The sequence below is a fragment of the Lactuca sativa genome, chromosome 7 (assembly GCF_002870075.4).
Source record: "Lactuca sativa cultivar Salinas chromosome 7, Lsat_Salinas_v11, whole genome shotgun sequence".
Classification (NCBI taxonomy): Eukaryota; Viridiplantae; Streptophyta; class Magnoliopsida; order Asterales; family Asteraceae; genus Lactuca; species Lactuca sativa.
Genome location: NC_056629.2, coordinates 155,562,435 through 155,588,630, shown reverse-complemented (window position 1 = coordinate 155,588,630; position 26,196 = coordinate 155,562,435). Strand labels below are relative to the sequence as shown.

Below are 26,196 nucleotides of genomic sequence, written 5' to 3'. Positions count from 1 at the left end.
TAGGTTCCCCTACGGCTACCTTGCAGGCCCGTCCCAGAGGGTGGGCGATAGGGACGATCGTCCAGAGCCCATCTTTTAAAGATACCCAAATTTTTTATGGAAATTGTTATATTTAGAAGATAATACAAATAATTTTCTTTTTAGTTATTGATTTATTATAAAAAACTTGATAACATTTGTGTTTTTTAAGGACCCATTTTTTTCTCTCGTCCTGAGCCCAAAATATGTTTGGAACGGCCCTGCTACCTTGTTACGACTTCACCCCGGTCGATGCGACGTAGATCGCAACCGGTCTTGTCTACCGTGTTGGCCTAACGATTGAAAAGCCCACGGAAGAATGACCGGAAACCGAGTGAGGAAACCGACGTTAGGGGATGTGTCAGGTAGGGAGATGGAGGTGCCTGAGCGTCAGTAATAATCCCTGCAACCCTTTATTTGTTGTTTTGTTCCACCTCATCAAACATCCTCCTACAAGGCTACAACAGTACATAACGAAAGACGAGTGCCTTCCAGCCTGGCCCTCCATAGTCAATATCTTGATACTCTTTATGCTTATCCACCTTATTTCTATTTCCATTTTCATTTTCTCACCCGCTTCCAATTTATCGTCAAATTTCTCCCTCATTTCGTTACGAATTCAAATTATAATAGTCAAGTTTGAAGTATTTAATGAATCTTATTTCAAATTTAAATTTTATAATATTTGGATTTGGTCCTTTGGAGATAATTATACTATGAAAGATGAACGATAATGAAAATTGTTTTAGCCTTTCAGGAAGCTTTCCCTAATTTACATAAATTGTCCCTGTTTTAATAGGAAAATTACAAAGATGATCTTATGTTTCATAAATTATAATAGTCAAGTTTGAAGTATTTAATGAATCTTATTTCAAATTTAAATTTAAATTTTATAATATTTGGATTTGGTCCTTTGGAGATAATTATACTATGAAAGATGAACGATAATGAAAATTGTTTTAGCCTTTCAGGAAGCTTTCCCTAATTTACATAAATTGTCGCTGTTTTAATAGGAAAATTACAAAGATGATCTTATGTTTCATAAATTATAGAAAAATCCCTATCTAATATTAAACTAATAGAAATGGTCCTTGTATTTATAAAAGTTGGTTCCAAAAATTACAAACATGATCCCTGTCCAATAAGAAATCATAGAATTGGTCCTTATGCTCCATAAAACTACAGAAACAGTCCATGGCTAATATGAAATTTACAAACATGGTCCTTATGGTCCATGTCTAATAAGAAAAGTATAGAATTGGTCCCTATATTCCATAAGACTACATAAACGGTCCGACCTTATATGAAATCTACAAACATGGTTCTTATTTTTCACAAAAATGTCAAAAATGAAACTTATGTAAGAGACCATTACATAAATGATGTCGAAATGTACTTTTTTAGTTTTAATTAATATTTGTAAATTTTAAATTTTAAACACTGTTTTTATGCAAATTCTTATGAGAAAATCAATAGCTAACAAAACACAATCGGTATCTACGGTAGTAAAATGCAACGGTTGCACCGTCCCAACGCACGGTGGCCAAAAACCTAGTTAATTTTTTATAGACGAAAGTTATTAGGCTATCCTGTATACTCTCCACGCCAAGGGTCGTGGAGAGCTTCTAAGCCAGCCGCCTTAGGCCACCACGTACCACCAGAGTACTCTCACTATCAGAAAGAATAGTGAGAAGAGAAAAAAAAAAAAGAGAGAAAAAGAAGCTAGGAGGGAAGAAGAAGACCATTGTGACAACCCGAAATTTTCATTTTGTACGACGATTATCAAGTCAATAGAAGTTAGACCAGTTGCAGTGAATTTCAGACTTTTCCGAATAAGTTCGAGTATTTCAGGGTTTACATTTAAGGAGATATCAGGAGAGTGGATGCACGTGAGTTTGTGCAACTCGAGTATTTCAAAACTTTATGATATTAGAGTTCATTTCTGGAATAATAATATTTTCTGCCAAAAATCCCATGACTATATATATGATTCTTAACCAAATTATTTCATTAGTTACATTTCCAACTAGAGAAAAACCATTTTCTCTCTCACGGATCTTCGGGTTTTCATCCCAAATCGTGAGTACCTCTCTCTAGTTGTATTATATGGCTTATAATGTGTTTAATAACATAGATTACATAGCAAAACTGCAAGATTCGAGAGTTTACCGCCCAAGAACATCTTGGAGAGTAAACTCTTATATAAGGCATAAATGATGCCTAGTCCCTTCCACTTGTTAAATAACGACCTTAGGCTTGTATGTAGGTGTATTTAAGACTAGAAATCATCCATGAACACCAAGATTTAGGTGTTCACGGCCCAAGAAGTTCTTGGACCGTGAACTCCAAACTCAAAGGCCAAAGAGTGCCTTAATCACTCCTAAAGTGTAACACCCCAAAAATACCGGCTAAAAATTTTATTTTTAAACTAGGTTAATACGTAAAAACATCATTACAAATCATTCATAATAATACTCCGTGTCTGAAAATCATAATAATATTTCAGAGTACATCCCAGAAAATCCATAGTGCGGAAAAACAAGAGTGTGTGTGATATGCTGCTACCGCACCGGCTCCTTTCCCTTAGCTGAAGAGGTACCTGAAACCAAAACTGAAAACTGTAAGCACGAAGCTTAGTGAGTTCCCCCACTATACCACATACCATACAATCACATAACATACGTATATTGTCAGGCATATCTGGGTGCCCGACCTACCCCTTCGGTCCTCTCGACCGGACGTTGCCTAGCATACCTGGGTGCTGGCCTCCCCTTCGGTCCTCTCGACCGGATATTGCCTAGCATATCTGGGTGTTGGCCTCCCCTTCGGTCCTCTCGACCGGATACTGGGGAACTATTTCTCCCCTCTAGTACTACCACATAACATGTATCACAATATCGGAATCTATCTAACATGGCTGGGTATGACTACCCCGTCGGCCTTACCGACCGGATATCTTGGGGACTATCTCCCCCTACTGTCACTAGCACATAGCATCATATCATACTAGCACATAAAGATAACACAGGTAGTAGTAATCCCTAGATGAATATCACAGAGACAATCATCTACATACAACTCCTACTGGTGGGCCGGCATTGTGGTCGTAGACCCACCGCTACTGGAAGGTAACTCACCTCGATGAAGCTACTGATCTGTGTGGGGATTAACTGTCTGTTGCTGCTCCGGAAATCCTCCGGCTATAATTCCCACAAAACACTCAATCAACCACTGCTAACTGTCCCCTGGGTAAAATGACCATTTTACCCCTGACCAAGTCATAAGCCAAGGTCAGAGTCAACTTTCAGTTGACCCGACTCGCCGAGTTGGCTCTTCAACTCGCCGAGTCTCTATCCAATCGATTGCTCTGAATCCCGTCTCTACTCGTCGAGTTAGGCGTTGACTCAACGAGTTCTCCTTCTAAGCTGATGTCCAAGTCCTTCATCCTACTCGCTGAGTTGTATGAACAACTCGCCGAGTTCATCTTCATCCGGTGAACATTTTATGCTGTGACTCGCCGAGTTGTATGAAAAACTCGTCGAGTCTGTTCTAGATCTAAGAAGATTGCCTCGAACTCGCCGAGTTCCTTCATGAATGAGTTCGACTTCCAACTCACCGAGTCCCCCCAGACTCAATACACTACTCGGCAAAACGAAAAAGGGGAAAACCCGGGGACTCGCGTATCGACTCGCCGAGTCCGATGAACGACTCGCCGAGTCGTTACCATGCAATTATTATATGGCCGATTCTGCTTGAATCCAGCTCATGCCATACATAGATCCGTGATCCTGGGGCTTGATTAACACTTAAAGTTTCCAACTTTACGTGTAAATAGGCAACCATGAGGGTTTTAGGGTCCAAAATGCACCAAAAATGATAGATCTAGGGCTTTCATGCAATATGGTTCCAAAAAGGCAGTAGATCTGAGCTCCTGGAGCTCAACCATGCCTAGATCTAAAGGTTAATCAGCTTATTACGAACCCTCAAACATACACAAGCTTGGAAATGGTTCAAGAAGGACTTTAATGGAGCTATAAGGGACAATAAGCTTGAAGACAAGGGGGAAACCGAGTCATACCTTAGGGAACACACTGAGATAACTCCAAGATGCTTGACCACCTCTTCTTCTTCTTGATCTACTCTCCTTCCCACTCCAAAACTTCAAGAGAACACACCAAATGCTTCAAACTCACAAAGAAACAAAGCTTGAACGAGGTATAGGGCTCTGAGGGTGATTGGAGGCGAGCTTGGGGCGGAATGAGGGTTTAAGTAGGGTGCAAACCCCTGAAACTTAGGGTTTCATCCAACAGCGGTGACTCGCCGAGTCTAGAATATGGACTCGCCGAGTCACCAACTCAAAACGTGTCCCGGGTCCCGTCTCTACTCGGCGAGTCGGGCCTACAACTCGCCGAGTACAAGGCTAAAAATGCAAACACTTACACAAATTTCCACATACCAGGAATCAGGTGCTACATAAAGCCTTGGACAATAGCCTCTATTTATTCCTAGTTAATTTGGGGACCTTAAAACATCAAAAACCCATCCCCATGAGAGATTACGGTCGTAATCTCTAAGGGAAATGGTTCTTGGGCCATGAACATCAAAGAAGGGTACCAAAGTGTGCCTAAGGCCTTCATTAGCCTTAGATAATTGTCTAGAACCTATCCTAGATGAGTATGGGTGTGACATCCCCAAAATCTCGGCCAGAAAAGACCGATTTCATTTATGCTTTTTAAACATTTTCAGAGTAAATCCTTTTTAATTTTTAAAAGAGATGCGGAATTTGTTCCCAAAAACAAAACATGATAAAATAGATATTTATCAAAAATACAGACTTGTAAACAAAATAACTTGATGATTCGCCTATCTTAAGCTCTTGCGCCACTTCCTGTAATACAAATAAACTGAGTGGGTCAGGCTTGGGAGCCTGGTGAGCATATAGGGTTTTCAACCCATAATAAATAATTATATTTAATTTCACCAATCCACAATAAAACCCGATTACCCATTCCCGTTATCCTCACTTTACGTCCCTAAAATAACTTCTATTATAAGGAACCTAATTCAGGATTTTCATCGGGACGGACATTACCGCAGAGGGGCTTCCTCAACAATAAGTATCCTAAAGGCAACCATGTGGGGGATAGAGTACACCGGTGAACACGTCGTTCACAACACCTACAGGTAATGAGCCTGCTAGTGTTCCACAAGACAGTCTAGAATAGTCCGTGGTCGTCATCCATACTCTGCTGAATGACTAGAATAACACCAATAACACCGAGGCCTCTCATCTGTTTATTTCACACCAATTATCTACCCATGTTCTACCCAACATATTAGTAGATAAAAATATACATTTTTATACATTGTTTAAGAACCTGTATAGCATGCTTTAATCAATACATATTCCACATAACAGATGAGGCATACACACATAACACGTATTTCATGGAGAATATATCAGATCTATGAGATAAAAGAGAATGAATCTACATTCACACATATAACAGCAAAATATATACACATAGCACGTATTTTATATAGAATACTTCATAATATTGCGTCGGAATGAAAATGACTACACACTCACTTCCCGTATTCTCAAATACATTCAACGATTACTTGTATAATATCGTGTATTGAAAAGGGACTATACACTCACTTGATCAGAAGATGATCCGAAAACACTACGGCTTATAGAAGTAGTATACTTCGATAGATCTGGAAGATCTCCACCAAAATCGAACTCCTCGCGGGCAGAGCTTCGGCTCGGGAATAATGCTCTTCGGGATCTTCGGGGCTTCGGATCTCGCTTCGGGGCTCGGGAATATTACCGGGGATTCGGGGTACAAACGGCACGCAAAACGAGGCAAAGGCTAGAGAGAGAAGGAAGAAATTGTAAAAAGAAAAGAGTTGCCTTCGGATCCCCTTTTATAGGAGCTGAACCCTCGCACGTACGCGGGGCGTACGCCTCGGATCGTCATGGCTTACGTATCGGCAGTACTCGAGTGCGAATGTCGTCATGCCTCGGTGTACACGGGGCGTACTTCGGATAGATCAGCTGACTCCTCTTCGGATAATATCAGAGTTTTGAATTAAAAATAAATATTAAATATTTAATAAACTTCAAAAATTCATATCTCCTTCATACGAACTCCGTTTTCGACGTTCTTTATATTCACGCGAAGGTGAGACTACGCTCTACAACTTTCGTTTAGACTCCATCGGCTAATTTTGACTTTTATTTTTATTAATTATTTTTAGAAGGCCCGGACAGTAAAACTTCGTTATAAAATCATAACCTCTTCGTCCGACGTCCGTTCTCGCCTATCTTTTCATCGTTTCGCTACTAACAACGAGATATTCAATTCTCGTTTAGATTGTTTCGGCTAAAAACCGCTCGATCTCAAATCGAGTATTCGGGCTGCATACTGCTAAGTCGAAACTTAGAAAAATCATAACTTCCTCATACGAAGTCAGATTTGGGCGTTCCTTTTATGCACGCTCTCGATTTAACGAAATCTATGACTTTCGTTTAGACCGCTAAGGCTAAATATCGCTCTATCTTAAATTCATATTTTACGTCACTCGGCGTCGTGCCGGTTCTGTCGCGAAACTTCGACAGGTCATAACTTCTTCGTTATAACTCGGATTTTGGCATTCCTTATATCTCCGGAATCCTTGTTTCAACCACTACAACTTTATGCAAAGATATCGGACTTATCTCACACTTTAATTTTGACGCTTGTTTTATTCTTAATGCATTAAATTATAAAAATTAAGAAAATACACACATAAATCACATAATTCAAATAATTCACAAATAATACATTTTATTATTTCAAATTGGGGTTACAAAGGTTAACCTAGACTATTACATTGCTAAAAATGGAAAGCCCAGAAACACGGGCGTTACAATGGGACTTGAAAACATTAAAATACCCATTTCCATATGAGTTTACGGCAGTAAACTCAAAAGGAAATGGCCTTAGGGCCGAAAACTCCTAAAATGAGTGTCTTAATGCCCTAAACTCTTCCAAGGACTAAACCACCAAGTAGAATTGCTTCTAGGAATCATGTAACACTTCAAAACACATAATATCGTTAAGTGTAGGAGCTTATGGCCGTAAACTCAAGGGTTTAAGACCGTAAACTCCTTGTGTGGGGTTTATTGAAGAGTAAACTCATGTATAGGGTCTTTTGGAACCCTAAACCCATTAGTCTTGTCCCACAACAACTTAGATACAACCCTTAGGACTTATAACACTTATACAAAGTGTTTTCATGTTCTAGAGTGTCCCAACTGAATTTATTAGTTGTAATTTGGCTAATTAGTTATATATATGTTCATTATATGATAACTAGGCTTGTGCGTGTGTACAAGTCTCCGTTTGCCACCTAGCACAGTATCCGACACTTCAATCCAATCCACTCACCACAAGTGAGTTCATACCCCTTAACTAACCTTTGAAATACTTTTAAATGTTTTAAATGCTTTAATGGGGGGGGGATACAAGTTGAATACTTATAGTTATTACATCAATCACATGTGATTAATAACTACAAAACCAATGATTTTATCACTGTTCAAACTGTTTATCAAACTGTTTTACTTCAAACTGCTTTACAAACTCTTTTACTTATCAAATACTTTTACTTAAACTCTTTTATACTTATTATAAACTGCATGACCGTATATGTATAGTTATATAAGAAATGTTTAAAAGGCTTCGGAAGGCCGTCCGCCCTATTTCCTTTTCGCGCTTGAGATGTGGTCTGGTGGGATATCGGGTAGCCGTCCGAATGTCGTTTCAATATTAATTATATATCATGTGTACATATATAGTCATAAAAGTTCTTCCATATTCATGCGTACTAGTTACATCATTAGTAAGTTACCATCGGGGTAACACAGGATCATACTTATATTATTGCTAGATCAATGAGTCAGTACTTATTACTATGAGAACATATACATTACATTACTATGAGAACATATACAACTATACTAGAAGAAGAACATATACAACTATACTAGAAAGAGAACATATACAACGATACTAGAACAAGTAACAATACATTACATATACATAAATACGTTGACAAAATTATGATCCACTGTATCGGAGCATGCCTTCAATGTCATGGCCCAAGTTGTAGCCAGAGTCTCTTGGAGGGAGAGCGTGAGTTTGCGTATAGATCTATACTGGATTGACTATCCTACACCTTGTTGCTAGCTACAGCCGGACCTGCAGGTCTGCGGGTGCCAAATGTCATATTTTTTTACGACCTACATTCGTCGTTGTTACCTAGTCGATAGTATGGTACAATTAATCACATGATACCTTAATATAAATCCGGTTTAAGGTAGTTAGTACAACAATAGTTCCTATAATACAACACTACAATACTACATTAATTTACACTTTACATATAGTTAGTGATCATTTCACTTAAACATTAATGTACAAACTATATTTTGATAATGATAGTTACACTTGGGAAAATTACACACTTTTACAATAAACGAACATCCAAAACAATTATGCCTTGATAGAAGGCTACTTTAAATAGAAAATATAGGTTTTTCTAAGGGATTCAAACTTTTACAAACACTTACAAACATTCACATACTTTTACACCAATGTTTACATATTCATACTTTAAACCACGTTCAAACGTTTTGATACAAACACCGACACTAAAATACTTATGAACTCACCTGCTTAATGCTGATAAACTCTTTCAAAATAACTTGTATTCTCAGGTCGTCAATAGATAGGTACCGAGGCCAGCTTTTGAGAAGATGGAGCGCATTCAAGACTCATCTTATTATTTTGATTTACATTTTTGGTGTCTAAAACTGTTCAGAACACGCTTGTATTAAAATTATATATTTAATGCAATGGATGATGTTGTTTGCTTATTTACTGTTATACTGTGTTGTGATACTTTACATGACGTCCTCCACCCCAGAACGTTTCCGCCGTTCTCGGTTTTGGGGTGTGACAACCATTGGCCGTTTAAATTCGTGATGCCCACCACGAACGGTCGAGCTGGTGTGCACAACCGTTGTTCGTTGTCATGTGTACCATGGATCCGTTTGTTGGATGCATACCGGTAGGTCTTATTGTAAATACTAAATAATAGTTAAGCTGATATGAATTGATATCACACCTATACTATCCGTAATTGGAGTTAGTTGCATCGTACTTGTTACCATGTCATTTTAGTTTTTTCAGATGTACATCATTGTTTTTCTAATTTTGTCACACTACAAGTTCAATATGTCATTTAAGGTAGGATGGATTAACATGACTTTTAAAAAAATAACTATATATTTTATAAAAACAAACATTTCATTAATCTAATAGAAAGTTACAATACTTGAAACATAACATAGACTATGACTTAAAACATCATCTAAAAGATGACTTAAAGGTTAAAATATAAGATAAATATAAAGTTTACTAATCTTCAAAATTATGTTTCTTCGTAAGACCGTCTTAGCCTTCAACACAATTCAACGTTCATACTCAAGCAATCTATGAACGTTTTTCATTAAAAGTTTAAAATCATCGTTTTTTTGTGCAATTTTCAACATTCTTTCGATATTGTTATTCAACCCGTGGAGTGTCACTCTTGTATCCTCGCCATGACTTGAAGAACCTTCGACATCCTTTTTCTTTCTATTGGCTTGATCTCATTTCATAGGAGAACTTGACCTTGGAACTTCAAAATGTTCGTTTTCATTGAGATCTAACCCAATATGGTCATCGAAAGATTGGCTATGAATGTTTTCATATGTTTGGGTACTTTTTAAACCACCCATGAAATCTTATAATGTTTGAAGTTCAAGCCATTTTTTTATCCTTTGCAACTGACCAAACTCAATATCTTTGAACGAATTTTTTTTCTTCTTTGCGACAACATTCTTAAGCTTTGGCTAGGGTTTCTACAAAATTAAATATTCTGAAAGTGGGTTCAAAACATACAAAAGTGAAACGCAGTAACGAATAAAACAACCTTGATAACAACAAATATTTTTTATTAAGTCTCCACAAAATAAAGTTAAAGGAGTTATAATTCATATTGTTATATGTTTCTATATTAAAACAAACTATTCCAAGTGTGCTTATGTCAAATCATTTGTAAATCAAATACATGACCGAGTATTACTATTAGAGTTATTGACTTAGTGAATGGACTGACAAGATTTTCTAGATATGATTATATTGACTTGATGTCTTCATATTCGAACAATTACCAAATATGATGGTATTTACTGAGAGTGTGTCATGTGAGGTTGTGCAACTTGGGATCAATACTCGAGGTAAGTACGCTCTTATAGTCACAAGAACTTTCATATGGATCATTAACAATTGACTTCAATTATCGAAGAATTATCCTATACCTGGCTGCTAGATGTTCAACCCCCCCCCCCCCCCCCCCCCCCCCCCGCGCGCGACTTTCCAAACAAATATTTCTCATACGGGATCATAGTCTTACGAGATTATTTGACATCCTTATTTTTTAAAAATGTTGTACAATCTAAATCCATCTAAGTAGTTAGAATGCAAAATAAATCGGTTCTTTATTTTCAATTATTGAAACAAGATTGTAATATATGATTAACTATTAATAAAAATATTTTTTAAATATAACTATAGGGAGTTGTAACTTTGTACTCGTTTTATGTATGCATAATGGCAATAAAGAATGTTTTGTTGACATTATCTATCTACCCTTTTCCTCGATATCATTTCAAGTGGATGAGAAATGATATTCACACGTTTTTTATTTATTTAAAATAGAATAAAAAGAAATTATTCTTGATGGTGAGGAACCACATACTCGACAACATGACCCTAAGAAGCTTTGATGACATGCGACTGGATATCTCCACTTTCTAAAGAATATTCCATTTTAATATGATACAGCTTCAAAAGTGTAGCACCAATTCCGAAATTCTCATTCAGTCGATCAAGAACTCGATGTCTTTAAAATTTGAATTGATTTTTAGAACTTATTTTCGAATTAACTTTATTTATTGTTGTACAAAAAAACAATTCATAGTGTGTATAAGCATATCGTATATTAAAGTATTTTCTAACTTGAGCCAAGTGAATAAAAATTTGTACCAAAACTTAAAAAAAACTTAATGAAACATCCATTAAAGAACGTACTAGGTTGAATGTCAAAGGCCAACATGTATCGATTCTTTTAATGGTAAAGTAATGTCTCGGTCGTTAGAGCCGAACAAGATGCTTTTGTGGAGAGGGCCATACATTTTGCATGGTCCGTTTATTATTAATGAGACTTATAGTTGGACAAAAAAGGTAAAACTATAATGATTCCTTTTAAAGTTGATATCGACAAAGTTTTTGATTCATCTCTTGGAACTTTATCAACTCGATCTTTGAACAAATGCACTTTGGTGGATTTGTCATTTGTAGTTGCCTCATTATGGTGGGATTCATCCTTATATGGTTTCACATTTCTTCGGTTTAAAGGTTAAATTTAATAAAAGCAAAGTTGATTGTATTTGAGTTGATTTCGTTGAAGTGTATAAATTTAATAAAAGCAAAGTTGATTGTATTTGAGTTGATTTCTCAATTGTGAAGCATTTACAGTACCATTTATATATATTGGGTTGTTCATTGGCATAAATATGCAACTCATGCAATTAGAATTTTAGCATTGACCGATTTAACTCAAAGCTTAACTCTTATTTGGTGGTAGACTCACCCTTGTGACATGGGTCTTCGGGAGCCTCCAACTTTATTACTTCCAAATCTCAAAGCTCCTAATTATCATCGATTCATTAGAAAGAATTCGGAAGGAAATTAATTCCAATAGGGTGAAAATTTGGAAAATAAAAGGATCAATTGGGTCTTATGGAAAAATATCATCACCCCAAATATTTTTCTGGCTTCAAGTGGGTAGCCTTCATAAATTTAACCTTATAGTATTTTTTTTTGAACAACACATTTGGTTAGTATGTTAGTAACTCCAAAATTATAAACTTCTTTGCCTAGGTTTGAACCAAGAGGCAACCTCTACCAACCACGCGAGTCTCGAGTCATTTTGAAAAAATTAATTGCAGAAGCTGCTTCTCCTAAAAATGATTCGACTTAATCAAATGATTGTTCATTTTGGACCGTTGTTATTCGTGTTACCAACAACTTTTGTTGGTCATGACTACTTGTTTATAAAAAGTCAATTTATAAATTAACTACTTAGAATCAGCTTTTTCGGAAAAGAATGCAATTTCAACTAATAAAAATATTTCAAAATTAAATTAGGATGTCTATATGGTAAAACAGGGTGTCTTTTTAGCCAACCCCATAACTAAAAGCTTAACTCGGTACATGTTTGTTTATTCCTATAATTAGAGATGACTTTGAAGAGTTGGACACTGGTCTCCATCATCTACTTAAAATGAAGGTTGGAAATCTGTTCGACTAACCCCCATGATGAGAGTTTATCGTTGAGGTGCGGAATTACACACAATAGTTAGATTCATAGTTCAAACTCTGTCACATCCAAAATATCGTTACTATTCTGCAATTATCCTCCTGCATGGCCTTTGGTGTAGGTTTACGTGGAAAGTATAGATACTACGGTTTACCATATTTTTTTATACCCATGAGACTAAACAAGTAAGGATTTTTATTTTTTATTATTTTTTGAATTAAACCATAAAATAAAGAATCAGTTAAATCCTAACAATTAAATAATCAAGATATATATTTTCTTAATTATTGAACAAGTAAAGGAAAAAAAACTAAAAAACCTTACAAAAATAGAAGACAGCAATATCCACGTTGATGACTTCAACCGGATTAGTATATTACTATTGCCTATTGGGTTTCCTCTGTTACTTTGTTTGTTATTTTACTTGTTTATTCACAATATATATATATATATATATATATATATATATATATATATATATATATATATATATATATATATATATATATATATATATATATATATATATATATATATATGCACATAAATAGAGGGTAATATTTTGTTTCTATTTTAAGATATAGATTGCTATATACATGGACATTCATAAAGCATGACGTATAATACTATAATAAAAATAAAATGATAATATTTTATCACAATTTACCATTTCACTTATACAAAAATTAGTAATTTAAAAATGTTATTGAAATTAAAAATTAAAAATATAAAATAAAAGGAAACTTATGAAATAAAGTAACCTCCAAAACCGTAAACGAGTCAAAATAGGTAAGTTATAAGTTGTTCCTCCAACTTCCCCCGATAAGTTACAAAAACAGGCGAGATTTTCGTGACATAATCCCACGCACTAATATCTCGACACGTGTCATATCTACAGCTGTATTCCTTCTTCTTCAACCGCCTACTTCAAAACCCCCGTAACTATAACGCCTTCTCACCTGTTCAAAACTTCACCGACTCATTCGGTTACCCTTCTTCTCTATTTAATCCAAAACCCTCTCTTCTCCTGTTCATCTTTCCCCCATTGTCGGCCTACATTTCATGGAATCATCTCGGAGTGATTTGGATCGGATCAAGGGACCATGGAGCAGCGAAGAGGATGAGCTTTTGGGCAACTTAGTTGAGCGGCATGGAGCTCGAAACTGGACGTTGATTAGCAAGTCGATTCCAGGGAGATCTGGTAAGTCGTGCCGTTTGCGGTGGTGTAATCAGCTTTCGCCGGAGGTTGAGCATCGTTCGTTTACGGAGGAGGAAGATAAGGTTATCGTGGAGGCGCACAAGCGGTTTGGGAACAAGTGGGCGACGATTGCTAGGTTGCTTAATGGACGTACTGATAACGCGGTGAAGAATCACTGGAACTCGACTTTGAAGCGGAAGAGTTCGACGGTCGATGGCGGAGAGGAGCGGTCGGCGAGAGTGCTGAGGCGGTCGGAGAGCGGTGGTGCTGATGTGACTGTCGCTATGTCTATGTCTATGTCTGGCAGTCCTTCTGGATCTGACATCTGCGATTCAGGTAACAATATTCCGTTTCTCTCCATCGGAAAAAACAATACAACCTCTTATGGATTGATTGGATTACAACCGCCGCCATCGACGGCGTTAACACTGTCTCCCCCGGGAACAAGTTCGTATGGTTACGAAGTCCGTGATCAAGCGACGCCGTTTGGTGCGGAGATTCTTTCAGTGATGCAAGAGATGATCAGGAAAGAGGTAAGAAAATACATGGAAGAAGAAGAAGAAGAAAGAAAGGTTGATGCAGTGTGAATCGAACCAAAACTAAATCTTGATTAATTAATTAAGTAATTAATTAATCAAATCTCATGGGGTTTAATTAAGATTAAATTTTATTAATCAATGAGGGATTGTACAGAAAAAACATGGATCATAAATCCATGAATCATCAGCAGCAGAAGAAGAAGAAGAATTGCAGAAAGTACGAATTTTGTGATAATTAAAGAGATTAGTTTTACAGTTGAAGACTCATTTTGAATTTGGGAGGATAATAGAGTTTTTTTGTTTTGAAAATTTAAATGGTATTTAAAACGGACGTTAAGTTTCTGTTAATGCCGTTTATTAAATGTGATAGAGATCTAGAATATGTGGAGTAGTAGTACGGATGGTACGTTGAGTTGTACTGATGGTTGATTTGATTGTACCGTGCTTAGCTGTCGCGATGCTGCACGGGGCTCCAGGCTGGACGTTTTCTTGGATTCTTTAGAAGTCAGACAAAAGTACAGTTTCACCCCCTAGGGAATTGGGGACTACAATTGTACCCCTGAAAAACCGAGGCTTTAACTTTTTGGGTAGTGTTAATTTGAAATTTTAAATTTGGAGTAAATTCTGATAAACCACAACAAAACGAAAGTATTAAAAAGACGATACAAACCCATAAATATCTTTCCATTTCAAATTTGAACATACCCAACTAACCTTAAAAAAAAAAAAAGAATCTCATATGAATAAAAATTGATCAATAAATTTCAAGATGCCAAAATGAATTCTAATAACTTCTAATAGTTAAACCTTACATATAGATAGGTGTTATTTAAACCTTATGTGGAGAGATACATGTTTTACTTATGAAACAACTTCAACTGTTTTGTCATTTGTGTGTATTCATTTTATATTTCTAAGATGATTTTCTCCTTGAAACTTTAATGATGGAGGTCAATAATCATACAAATTGTGTGTGTGTGTTTCATTTTATATCAATGAGCATTTAAGTATTTTAAAGGGCTTTAGTAATTAACAATTTTTTAATCTATATCCGTTTATTTGAAGCTCAAAATGTTAATTACTATATAGAAATTATCCAAACATGTTAATTACATAATAAACCTTTCAACCTTTCTGATTCATCATATTTATGATAAATTAACAAATTAGTCACTCTTAAATCGTTATTTTTGATTTGAATATTGATTGCATTCTGTGTGTAACCCAATAAGCTTATGCATCATTAGCAATGTTACTAACTTGGGTCGGTAAACGTATCTCCAACATCTTAACCTTTGAATATGAATTAGATCGTCAGATTCTTTTAGGTACGACCACATGCTCAAATTTATTCATGTCATTAAGGGGCCAACCAATATTACACTCCAACAATTAGATGATCGAATTTCGTATCTGATTATATGTGTTTATCTTCAAGTTACACACTATATGATAGTAGCATTTATAACTACATTGTTAAAAACAAGAATTAACTACATCAATGCATAATGATATGCTCACTGAGAAGCCAACATACATCTCAGATCGAAGGATTCACAAATTCAATGTATTTTCAAATTATAAAAATTATTCTTCCAAATTAATTCCTTCTTTCTCATATATGAAATTATTCTATACGTAGATTGTCTAAATTATGATGCTTGACATGACCTTTTATAAACTCATTGCATTGGATTTGGAGTCACAAATCATCTTGAAGAACCAACATAAAAGACTAACATTGTAGAATGGAACCGAATACACTCTTTTATCAATTTATGGATATATAGGATGATTTTCCAATCTTTCTTATAGATGATTTTGAAGAAAAATACAATTGCTAGTCAGTTTTGGAGAAGTTTAGAAATATTTTTCTGTGATAACAAATATGCAAAAGTGAATATTGTTCAAGAACCAAAACCATCGCTGATATGCTTGACAACATTGAAACCACAATTCCATAGAAGAATCTTAGTCATATAGACCATTTTTGGTTATACACAACATTTGATTAGATTGTAAGTCTTAAACATCATATATCTTCACTTCTTACGTTTCTTGGAGCCCGATCTTTGATTTTATTGAAGAACAACAATTGATACAAATCCATAATCAAAGCGCAATATCACACCACACTAATCTTTTTTCCTCAACCATGGTTCTTACAATTGATCACTCACTACAATATTAATCCAACCTCGGTGGTCGAAAACGAGTGGTCATGGCTAGGAGGTCGAAAATTTTCTTGTTCACTCACGGACGTGCCCAATATTTATCACGATTTTGGAAATCTAGTTAGGAACACATGGTAGCCATATTGTATTATCCGGTTACATATCGATCCACTTACAACCCTTCATGTGGATATGTTGATGTATACACTGAGTCCACAACAACAACGATGTCTGTTATTACATCTGTCACCTACACCATTGACTCGCTTACACCACCGACCGGAAAGTAGGTCCGACCTACTTGACAACAACTCGCCTAAGCTGTCAGCGCTTAGCCCAACAGCTAATAGCCTAACAATGAAACGCTTATTGGACCTTACATTGGATTTTCCTTTACTGCCTCCCAGTCCAACGACATGACTCCATGGGCTTGGTTTAGGGTATGTTTGAGTTATCTTTTTTTTTTATGTCAAAAGTGATTTTTAAAAAAAGTGCTTATTAGCTTATAGCTTTTAGGAAAAGCTGATTTTAAAAAATGTTTGGATGCATAAAACTGTTTTTTCAGGAGTAAAATGGTTAAAAAGTTAAAAAACTAGGATTTTCCAGCTTTTTGAAAGTTTTACTTTTTCCCATCCAAAAAGCTGTTTTAAAAAACGCTTTTAAATAGACAAACATTTTTTTTAGCTTTTTAGCCTTTTAAAAAGCTAAAAAGCTAATAAGTTTTTTTTAAAAGTTATCCCAAACACCCACTTAATGGATCAACCTATAATTATTCTGAATCAAGAGACTTTCATACCTTAAATGTTTAATACTATGTCATTGAATGAACTTGGTAATGGTGGATTGTACATGGATTCCAATGCAACATTTCATTTGCATATGGATGCAAGTATATTGACCTCAACTCATGACTATTGTTTTATCTTCTTGTGTAACAGTCGGTAATGGTTCAAAGATTCCAATTAGTAAGTATGTGGGCTCCATTCTTCTTAGTTCTAATCCATATCCTACTCTATCTTTTATCCATGTTCTTATTACTCCCCATATCATTAAGAATCCTATCTATGTTCGCCATTTTATTCGTGACAAAAAATGTTCAATTAAATTTGACAAATTGGGTTTTCTTGTAAAGGATTATCAAACACGTCAAAACCTCCTGAAATGTGACAGCATGGACGATTTATATTGTTGTTATTAAGAAAGAAGGAATTAATCAAGAAAATATTTGTTATCTTAAGGTGGGTCAATCTAATCTGGTTAATTGGATTTAATCTCAATCAAATATTACTAATCGAGATTTTCTCAAATCTAGACCAGATTTCAAATTTTCTTAAAAAAACAGATAAATATCCACCTATAATATTACCCATTAAAAACATATGTTTTTATTTGCCATGGGTTACACAAACATGGTTATGTGTCACTAACTCATAATCTACTACTAGTTTTAACTTTTAAGTGTCAAAGTCGGATACTTTCTTGGGCCTGGGCTTTAGTATAACCCATTGGACTTTGGATTGGGCTTGGGCTTGGGCTTTTCATGACCCAACACTCCCATGAGTTTACTTCAAGCTGCATCAACTATGTTGTGTATACAATTACAGGGAAAGGGCCGAAGGGGGATCGAGAGACCGAAGGGAGGACCGAGAAGTGTGTGATCGAACAAATCATCGATCGGAATTTTGCATAGCGTCGATTGGAATTGGGGTTTACCATCGATCGAATTGTGCATTTCCAGTTGCTGACTGAAGAAGAAGTACACGAATCAGTAAACCAGAAGGGAGGATGTTGCCGACCTCATCGAAAGGGCGAATGCCCTCTCGCCCCAATCCAATTCTCCCACAGTACCTCCGTAGAATAGTCAAGGTTCTAATCCTCTCTCTCTTCTCTATCCGTATACTGAAAAACCTGTTTTGTATTTTGCACATTGCTGTAGATCTGATCTAGTTGCTCATCATTTCTCACTTTCAAACTTTTTTTTTTCCGCTAGAATTGGGGTTTTGCATATTAATTAGTTAAGTTATTGTGGTTGAGACAGACTAGCTTTTTTCTGTTCATTCTAACTAGTACCTTGGGGCTCAGCGTTGGGGGAATTTGAAGTTCATATACTTGTATCTTGACTCATAAGTTGTAACTATTAGATTAGTAAAAGGTCGTATAAAGAGTGAATTATCAGCATACTTACTCAATCCAGTTGGTGATTAAAAGTGCATTTTGATCCTTTCAAGTCAAGTTTTGGAATCACCATAAGAGCTACAACTGACCTAGGTTGACTCTGAGAAACAATAAAAATGGAGATTTCTGGAGGAATAATTGATGGTTTATAGTCGTCATCTTCAAATGGTTGTATTCAATAACCTTGGTTAAACCAAAAGTGAATACCTTTTGTGTGGTCTTTACCTTGAATTTCTATGCTTGTTGAGATAAGTATAAGCTATTCTATGGCCAGTGGTGTATCTGTTTTAAACTATGATATGACAGATGTAGAATACTAGAATAGTGAAGGATCAAAAAGTTAATGCAACTAATGGGCCAAAGATGTAGATTAGTTGATTTCCTTTATCTGTAATGAAAACCATGGAAACTGTATGGGTTCTACTAGAAAAGGTACACAATAATACTTGTTTTAATTTAGGACACACAAATGAGTGAAGGACCTTTTCATGAACTTTCTTGGTTTAAGTCAATAGTTTAATATCTAAGGTAAAGATTGATGAGGCATTTGATCTAGTAGTCATGGAAGACTAAAAGCCAAACTTTCTCATACAAATAGACTCCTAGATACATAAGGGTGTACCCAAAATCATGGGTATTGGGAAATTTTGATTTAGCAACTTTGGCAAAGTGAGGACAAGACATATGATGAAAAAATATACAAAATCATGGTGTTAAAATCAAGTCAAGGTATCAAATTATGTCTTCAAATCAACGATCTTCAACATTAGGATTCGTGTCCTCGATCTTCACAACTTTAAATACCTAAGGCACATGCCAACATAAAAGAAATACATAAATCCTGAATGAATAACATGCTGTTCAACACTTGAACATATCTTATTTTGAGCTTGTTATTTACTTATTTTGCTATTATATTGGTCACTTGCTTTTCCTGTAATTTGTTGCTTAAAAGCTTAGGAATGAAGAACAATATTTCTACTGCAATCTTTTCAATTTGACTCCAATTTCCCACCCCTCTAATGTATTTATGTGAAACTTGTTTGGTGAAAATACGTATCAGATGGGTTAATTGACCATTTGACTTCATTAAGTGACTTTCCTATTTTGCCCTTTCTTATTCTAAGTATTCACCACGAGTGCCATTGCCATCATTTTATTATAGAGTTTATTTTGCAATAACATTCCATCTTATTATGCCTAAAAACTCTCATAAATAAAATAACAATAATTTATTTTAGACAATAAATTTATAATCTGCATTATCAACTTCTTTATTGCAGTGGCAACAAATGGATATTGAATACACTTTCTGGCAAATGCTTCATTTATGCACCTCACCAAAAGTTGTGTAAGTATCCTTTTTTCATTCCTTTTACCCTTTCTTCTTTATGCTATTAAATATTAAATATTAAATATTACAAATTACATCCTTGGCTGTTTTCAGATCTATTCAGTAAGTGTGAGTAGATGACCATTTTACCCTTCTGTCCTCGTTAAGTCTATTAAGTAAAAAGGAAACAACACCTTAGTTATGTGTTCCTCTAGGTTCCCATTTTTTTAAACATGTTATGATAAATAATCTAAAAAAAAAGAAACTAATATTACATTCAAGATTCAACTGTTAATATGCTAATAATATCTATATCTATTAAATATTGCAAAATAAATAGATGTTTGATTTGTGGAATTTCCTGATGACAATAATTTTCATGTTTTGAATGTGGGAATTATGAACTGGATGCAGCTATCAGCACACCAAGTACCATAAACGTAAGTCAACCTCTTTTTTAGTGTATCTAATAATGAATATATAAATAATAATATAATGCAAATTCATGATATTTTCTTCATTTTACATTTTTACCTTTTTACCCCTGCAGAAACAAAAAACCAGTGGGCACGTGATGATCCTGCTTTTATTGTAATTTGTATTCTTCTCTTGGCAGTTTCAGCTGTCGCGTATTCTGCTGCGTAAGTTAATGATGTTTTAAAAGTTTAAACACTTTTTATTATTCGAAAAATTATATAAGTTTTAATAACAAAAATGATGTCATTTTGCAAAAAGAAATAAAAATCACAGCTTTTTAATAAATTCTTCATTCTTGGTCATTTTTGTAATTAACTCAAAAAAATATTCATCAATTATAATTAAATAATCTTCAAAGTAGAGATTAACCTATACATTATATTTACAAATAATATTAAAAAAAATTAACTCACTTGCTATATTGCTATTTATGTATATATTTGTGGTTTTAGGTATGATCATAGCACTGGGCATGCTGTTTTTGTGGTTTTATCAGTGACATGTGTCCATTTTCTATTGGCCGGAGCAATTGTTGCTACATTTTGCTGGTAACCAATTCTCACTTTCTTTTTTAGATAAAAATTAAAAACTTATTTTTGAATATTTATATGCTTAACGTCATTAATTGTTTTTTTTCAAGGTTTGTGACTAATAATTACCTTCGTGAAGAAACCTCACACAGCCACGTGGTAGAACAACGCGTTGAATGGCAAGTACAAAAACTTTCTTTTTGCTTTTCCAATAACAAGGGCATTTTCGTCTTTTCCATACTTTTTTGAATGTGACAATCTTTCCTACTAACACCAGTCTCAGTGTTAGTCCAATAGTTAATCTTGCCCTTTGTATATAATTTTCATACAAATTTACAGAAATGCCCTTTATGTATAATTTTCATACAAATTTACAGAAATGCCCTTTGTATATAATTTTGGTATTATATTTATTGTACAGGTTGTATGCATTTGATGTACACTGTAACTCCTTTTTCCCGATGTTTATCGTGCTTTATGGTAAGTGAAATGGATTAAATGATTTTTGTATTATCTACTAATAAAATTTAAATATTATATACATGAAGTCATAATAATAATAATTTTATTTTTTGGTTTTTATGGCAGTGATACATTTTTTTATATCACCACTTCTGGTAGCACATGGATTCGTTCCACTTCTGCTGTCAAATCTGATTTTTACTGTCGCCATATCTTACTATCACTACCTCAACTTTTTAGGTTATGATGGTAACAACTTTCTTTAACCTTAATATCCACAATCTACTAAATGACCATTTTATCCTTGCATTCGAAAAAGGCTAAATATCACAAAAGTCACTAAGTTTACACGAAAATTCGATTTTGACACTGCGTTTTCAATTTGTTAAAATTCTGACAATTTGAGCGGTCAACCTGGTTGTCTGCTGACCTGACATGATGACATGTCAGTTTTGACGACGTTGCATGCTGACATGACATGTTGACGTGTCAAAATTGAGAAAAATTACACAAAAGACACTTGGTTTTTACTTTTTTCAATTTTCACACCAAGTTTTAGATTTGACATTATTTTTTTTTGTTCCAAATCGAACATCATTTTTTCAAATTTTGTTCGCTGTTGACCATTTTCCATTTGAACAAAATTGGAAAAAATGATGTTCAATGGTGAACAAAAAATGGTGTGTTAGAATTGAAAAATAAAATTTAAAACTTAGTGTCGAAGTTAAAAAAAAGTGAAAAAATGTTGTCTTTTGTGTAATTTTTTTTTTCCAATTTGACACATTAGCATGCCATGTCATCATGCCATGCCATACCGGTCAAGTGGTCAAATCTGTGACTTTTGTGATATTTACTCTTGAAAAAAAAAATCAGTTTTAATAATGTTGATCAATAAAGAAATGTTGTTATTTTAGGTAAAAATAAAGTACATTGCGCATATGATTAAACAGAGTAAACTATGTTGCTATTCCTCACATTTTTCCGGAAACGAGCATAAAAAATAATTGTTAAATTAAGCTCTTTATCTTTAACAAAATGAATTCATTTTAAGTTCCTTGATGAATTATAAATCGTTTTTTTTAATGAACACAAATCAGTTTTGATAACTGTAGTTAATGATTTTTTTAATATAGTATGAATCCATTTATTTGAAATATCTTTGATTTACACGCTTGTGAATCCGAAAAAAGATTTTGTTACTACCTAGTACCTTTCAAGTACTTTTTTTTTATTAAGATGACGCTTTTCAAATATTTTTTAAAGAATATACATTTTTTTTTTCATAGCAATGTGAACGATTATAAAAATTCTATAGACGTCAAACCTGACATCTTTTAATAAAGTTATTTTTGTTTCTTTCTATTAAAAAAACAGCATATCTTAATCTTACCAACTTACTTTATTTATTATTATTATTTTTTTTATATTAGTATCGGGTAACAAGTTCAAGGTAACCCTACACCTTTAAAGCGTGCTTATTTCCTACATTTACCTTTTACACCGCCTTTTGATTTTCAATATATTTCAAACCTAATTCATCTTAAATTCAACGTTTCGACATAGATTTCTTTATTATTTTAAGTTATATTTATATAAATGAATATAAAAAATCATACTTTTTATGTTACAGTGCTTCCGTTTTTAGAGAAGACCACTTTCTTCTTATACCCAATTGGCGTTGTCATCATTTTTACACCCATATGTAAGTGTTACATTTGTTCTTATTTAATTTTGACGCCATGAAGTGAATAGTTTTTTTAATTTTTAATTTTTTGTTTTGCAGTGATTTTAAGCGGGTTTAATCCTTCGAGATACATTATGAACATTTACTTTAGTCAATGGTCGTGATTTGAATTGGAATTTAATGTGGAAAATTACATGAAATATTAGAAGAAATTGAGTGGTAGTGATGAATCTTAATGTATACACAAGGGAAGCTAGGAGTTTACCTTAAACGACAAAGAGCTTTGTTTTCTTAAATGTGTAAATGCACCTTATGCCATTTTGATTGAAAATCTATTGTCATATGTGAGGGTTAATATTGTCTTTTCATATCGTCCTAAATAACATTTTATTTTAAACCCTAATTTGCATCGATGTATTATGTGGTTATTAATTTTTTTGACTAGATATTTTTTATTCAATATACAAAAATTATATAATTAAGTAAAGTAATATAGATTCGAGAAGTATAACGTGTACTAAAAAATGACAAATTATATTACGGATTTTTGTTGACATTAAGTATAGATGAGTATAAATTTGTTAATATTAAAAACAAAGCTTTTGGAAAGGTTTATTTGTTAGGGTGAGTTTTTTATAATAGGTTTTTGTAAAATAAATATTAGTGGAAATCTTAAGGTCGTTATTGATTCTACTATTCTTTCTCATTACAAAGATAAAGAAAGCTGGAGTCGATAGAAGAGTATCACATTGTAATTGTTTCTCTAGGCCTCTAGATGCTTGCTAGAGTGTGTTCTTTTATAAAATCCTTTTGTTCTTAAATAAATAAAAAAAAAAGATAAATGCAAAACTAGATGGAACATTCTACTACCATAGTTTGACGTGTTCTTTTACGACGATTGTCTACCAGAAAAAATCTACAAAGGTATGCATATTGATTATCTTCTGTGCCATGTGGCATTCATGTTATCACGTGGAAAACACAAAACAATTAATCAATTATATTAATATTATTGTTTGGCTACCACATTTAGAAACAAACTGCATTGTGGTGGGGTAATTCTCACTTCTATATGATATCTTTTGGAACGTTGCTATGTTTCTAACTCATTAAGGAGTTGTTCTGAGAGTTGTTGATTGAGTCAGATCTGATTGAGTCACATCCAACATCTTATCAGACCAACCTCTTATCAGACCCGGTAAGAGTCATATCCGAGGCTATAAAACTGAATCATAAGCTTTTAATTATGGTATCAAACAATATGAATCATATGGAGTCAAACTCAACTCTTTATCAAATCCAGTAAAAAAACATATCCAACAACACCTTAGCCAAAAAAGACTTTTTTGTTGAAGAAAATTGCAATACAATCATATTCTTGGCTTTATACCGAGAGCAAAAACCTTAAAGTGAAGGGAGTTGCATGACTTTAAAATCCAATTTTAACTGTCTTTTTTATAATGATTTTTCTAGCATCTTGTTAGTTTTTCATACGGTTATTTAACCTTTTGAAAAAAAATAAAAATAAAATATAGTACTAGTTTTGTAATGCTTTTTTTGTATATCATACCGTTAGTTTTATTACCTTTTTTGGATATCTAAGACTGACCACACATTGCAATTAGTCATCGCATAAGTGAGTCCACAAATTATGCAGCGAATTGTCATGTTGTTTTACTCATTATTGACCACGTTAGTTGGACATTTGGGGTGAACGTTTCTAGAAAAATATTATTCAAAGTAGAAGAAACCCTTTTAAACATTTAATGCACAACCTTTCTGTCGAGATGAACATGGAACAAGTCAATTAAACTTATGGTTCATGTACTATCCTCAAATGCCATAACAAAACTGGCATTTATAATATATTTAATTAAATTATATATATATATATATATATATATATATATATATATATATATATATATATATATATATATATATATATATATATATATATATATATATATATGTCATGCCTTATGTCATAAAGTACTTAATTTTTTAGTGGTGGAGGAGGTGGAAATGCATTCATAATATTATGAGCACGACTACATCACTTTCCTGATAAGTCATTTGTGTCTCATAGAAGTTTTTTAAAGCGACATTTAAAAATATGGACCACAAATTTTGTATAGATTCAAATTTTCTTAGTTTCTTATTTGGAGGGTTGGTGAGTAAGTGGATATTGCTCTTACTCTTCATTTGTAGATTATATATATATATATATATATATATATATATATATATATATATATATATATATATATATATATATATATATATATATATATATATATATATATATATATAACATTAAGTTAGTTTAAGAAATAAAAAATATATGAAAACCCAAAAACTCCTAATCTTAGCTCTAACATTTTTCAAAACGAAGACTATCATTAGACCAATTCCAATAGGATATTAAAAATACCATTTAAATGTTAATTTTTCTCTTTAGTATTCCAACCAACCTCTAAAATACACAATTTTAGTGTGCGGTAGGATTGATCACATTATTTTAGTGTTTAAAACTCACAACTTTTATGTATTATTATTGGAGTTCGTTTTAGGCCCCGTTTGATAGTTTCTGATGGAGAAAGTACTGACTGAGAAATGTCTGTCTGAGTAAGAAATTCTGACTGAGTAAGAAATCATACTGTTTGATTGAAAATCTAACTGAATGTGCTGACTGGTGCAAAATGACAATTTTACCCCGATGCTCTACGCGTTTCTATGCAATATGATGATAATAATAATAATAATAACAACAACAATTACAATAATAATAATAATAATAATAATAATAATAATAATAATAATAATAATTACAATAATAATAATAATAGTAATAATAATAATAATGTATACAAAAAACCCTTTAGCTTGCTAGTAAACACCATTGTTTCTACAAAGGAGACCCAAGTTCTATTCATGTAACCTTCATTAGCTGCTAATTTTTATCAAAGCCAAGGGTACTATTGGAAAGCTTTGCTTTCTTTCTGAGTCAGCTATCTCCCAACTTCTTTCTCGGTCAGACCTTTCTTTCCGAGTCAGACGTCAATATTTTGTCTATCAAACACCTTTCGTCTGACCGAGTTAGCAAAAAATGTCTGACCTGACTCGGTC

General features: G+C 33.8%; 2 protein-coding genes across 2 annotated transcripts; both read left to right on the top strand.

Annotated features, from left to right (window-relative positions):
* The first annotated feature begins 13,421 nt into the window (after positions 1 to 13,421).
* LOC111900160 (transcription factor MYB73-like) lies at positions 13,422 to 14,854 on the top strand. Its single transcript, XM_023896037.3, has one exon. The coding sequence runs from the start codon at positions 13,558 to 13,560 to the stop codon at positions 14,278 to 14,280; it is 723 nt and encodes a 240-aa protein (XP_023751805.1). The 5' UTR covers positions 13,422 to 13,557; the 3' UTR covers positions 14,281 to 14,854.
* A 3,143-nt stretch (positions 14,855 to 17,997) lies between these two features.
* On the top strand, positions 17,998 to 23,435 carry LOC111900144 (uncharacterized). The gene is made up of 10 exons (XM_023896018.3): positions 17,998 to 18,272; positions 19,865 to 19,932; positions 20,329 to 20,354; positions 20,465 to 20,555; positions 20,844 to 20,939; positions 21,032 to 21,100; positions 21,343 to 21,401; positions 21,510 to 21,632; positions 23,014 to 23,085; positions 23,167 to 23,435. The coding sequence occupies exons 1-10, from the start codon at positions 18,192 to 18,194 to the stop codon at positions 23,229 to 23,231; spliced, it is 750 nt and encodes a 249-aa protein (XP_023751786.1). The 5' UTR covers positions 17,998 to 18,191; the 3' UTR covers positions 23,232 to 23,435.
* The last annotated feature ends 2,761 nt before the right edge of the window (positions 23,436 to 26,196 follow it).

Coding starts and splice junctions, on each gene's coding strand:
- LOC111900160 (XM_023896037.3), top strand. CDS start 13,558: ATGGAATCATCTCGGAGTGATTTGGATCGGATCAAGGGACCATGGAGC.
- LOC111900144 (XM_023896018.3), top strand. CDS start 18,192: ATGTTGCCGACCTCATCGAAAGGGCGAATGCCCTCTCGCCCCAATCCA. Junction 20,940..21,031: donor ATTGTTGCTACATTTTGCTG/GTAACCAATTCT, acceptor TTTTTTTTCAAG/GTTTGTGACTAATAATTACC. Junction 23,086..23,166: donor CATCATTTTTACACCCATAT/GTAAGTGTTACA, acceptor TTTGTTTTGCAG/TGATTTTAAGCGGGTTTAAT.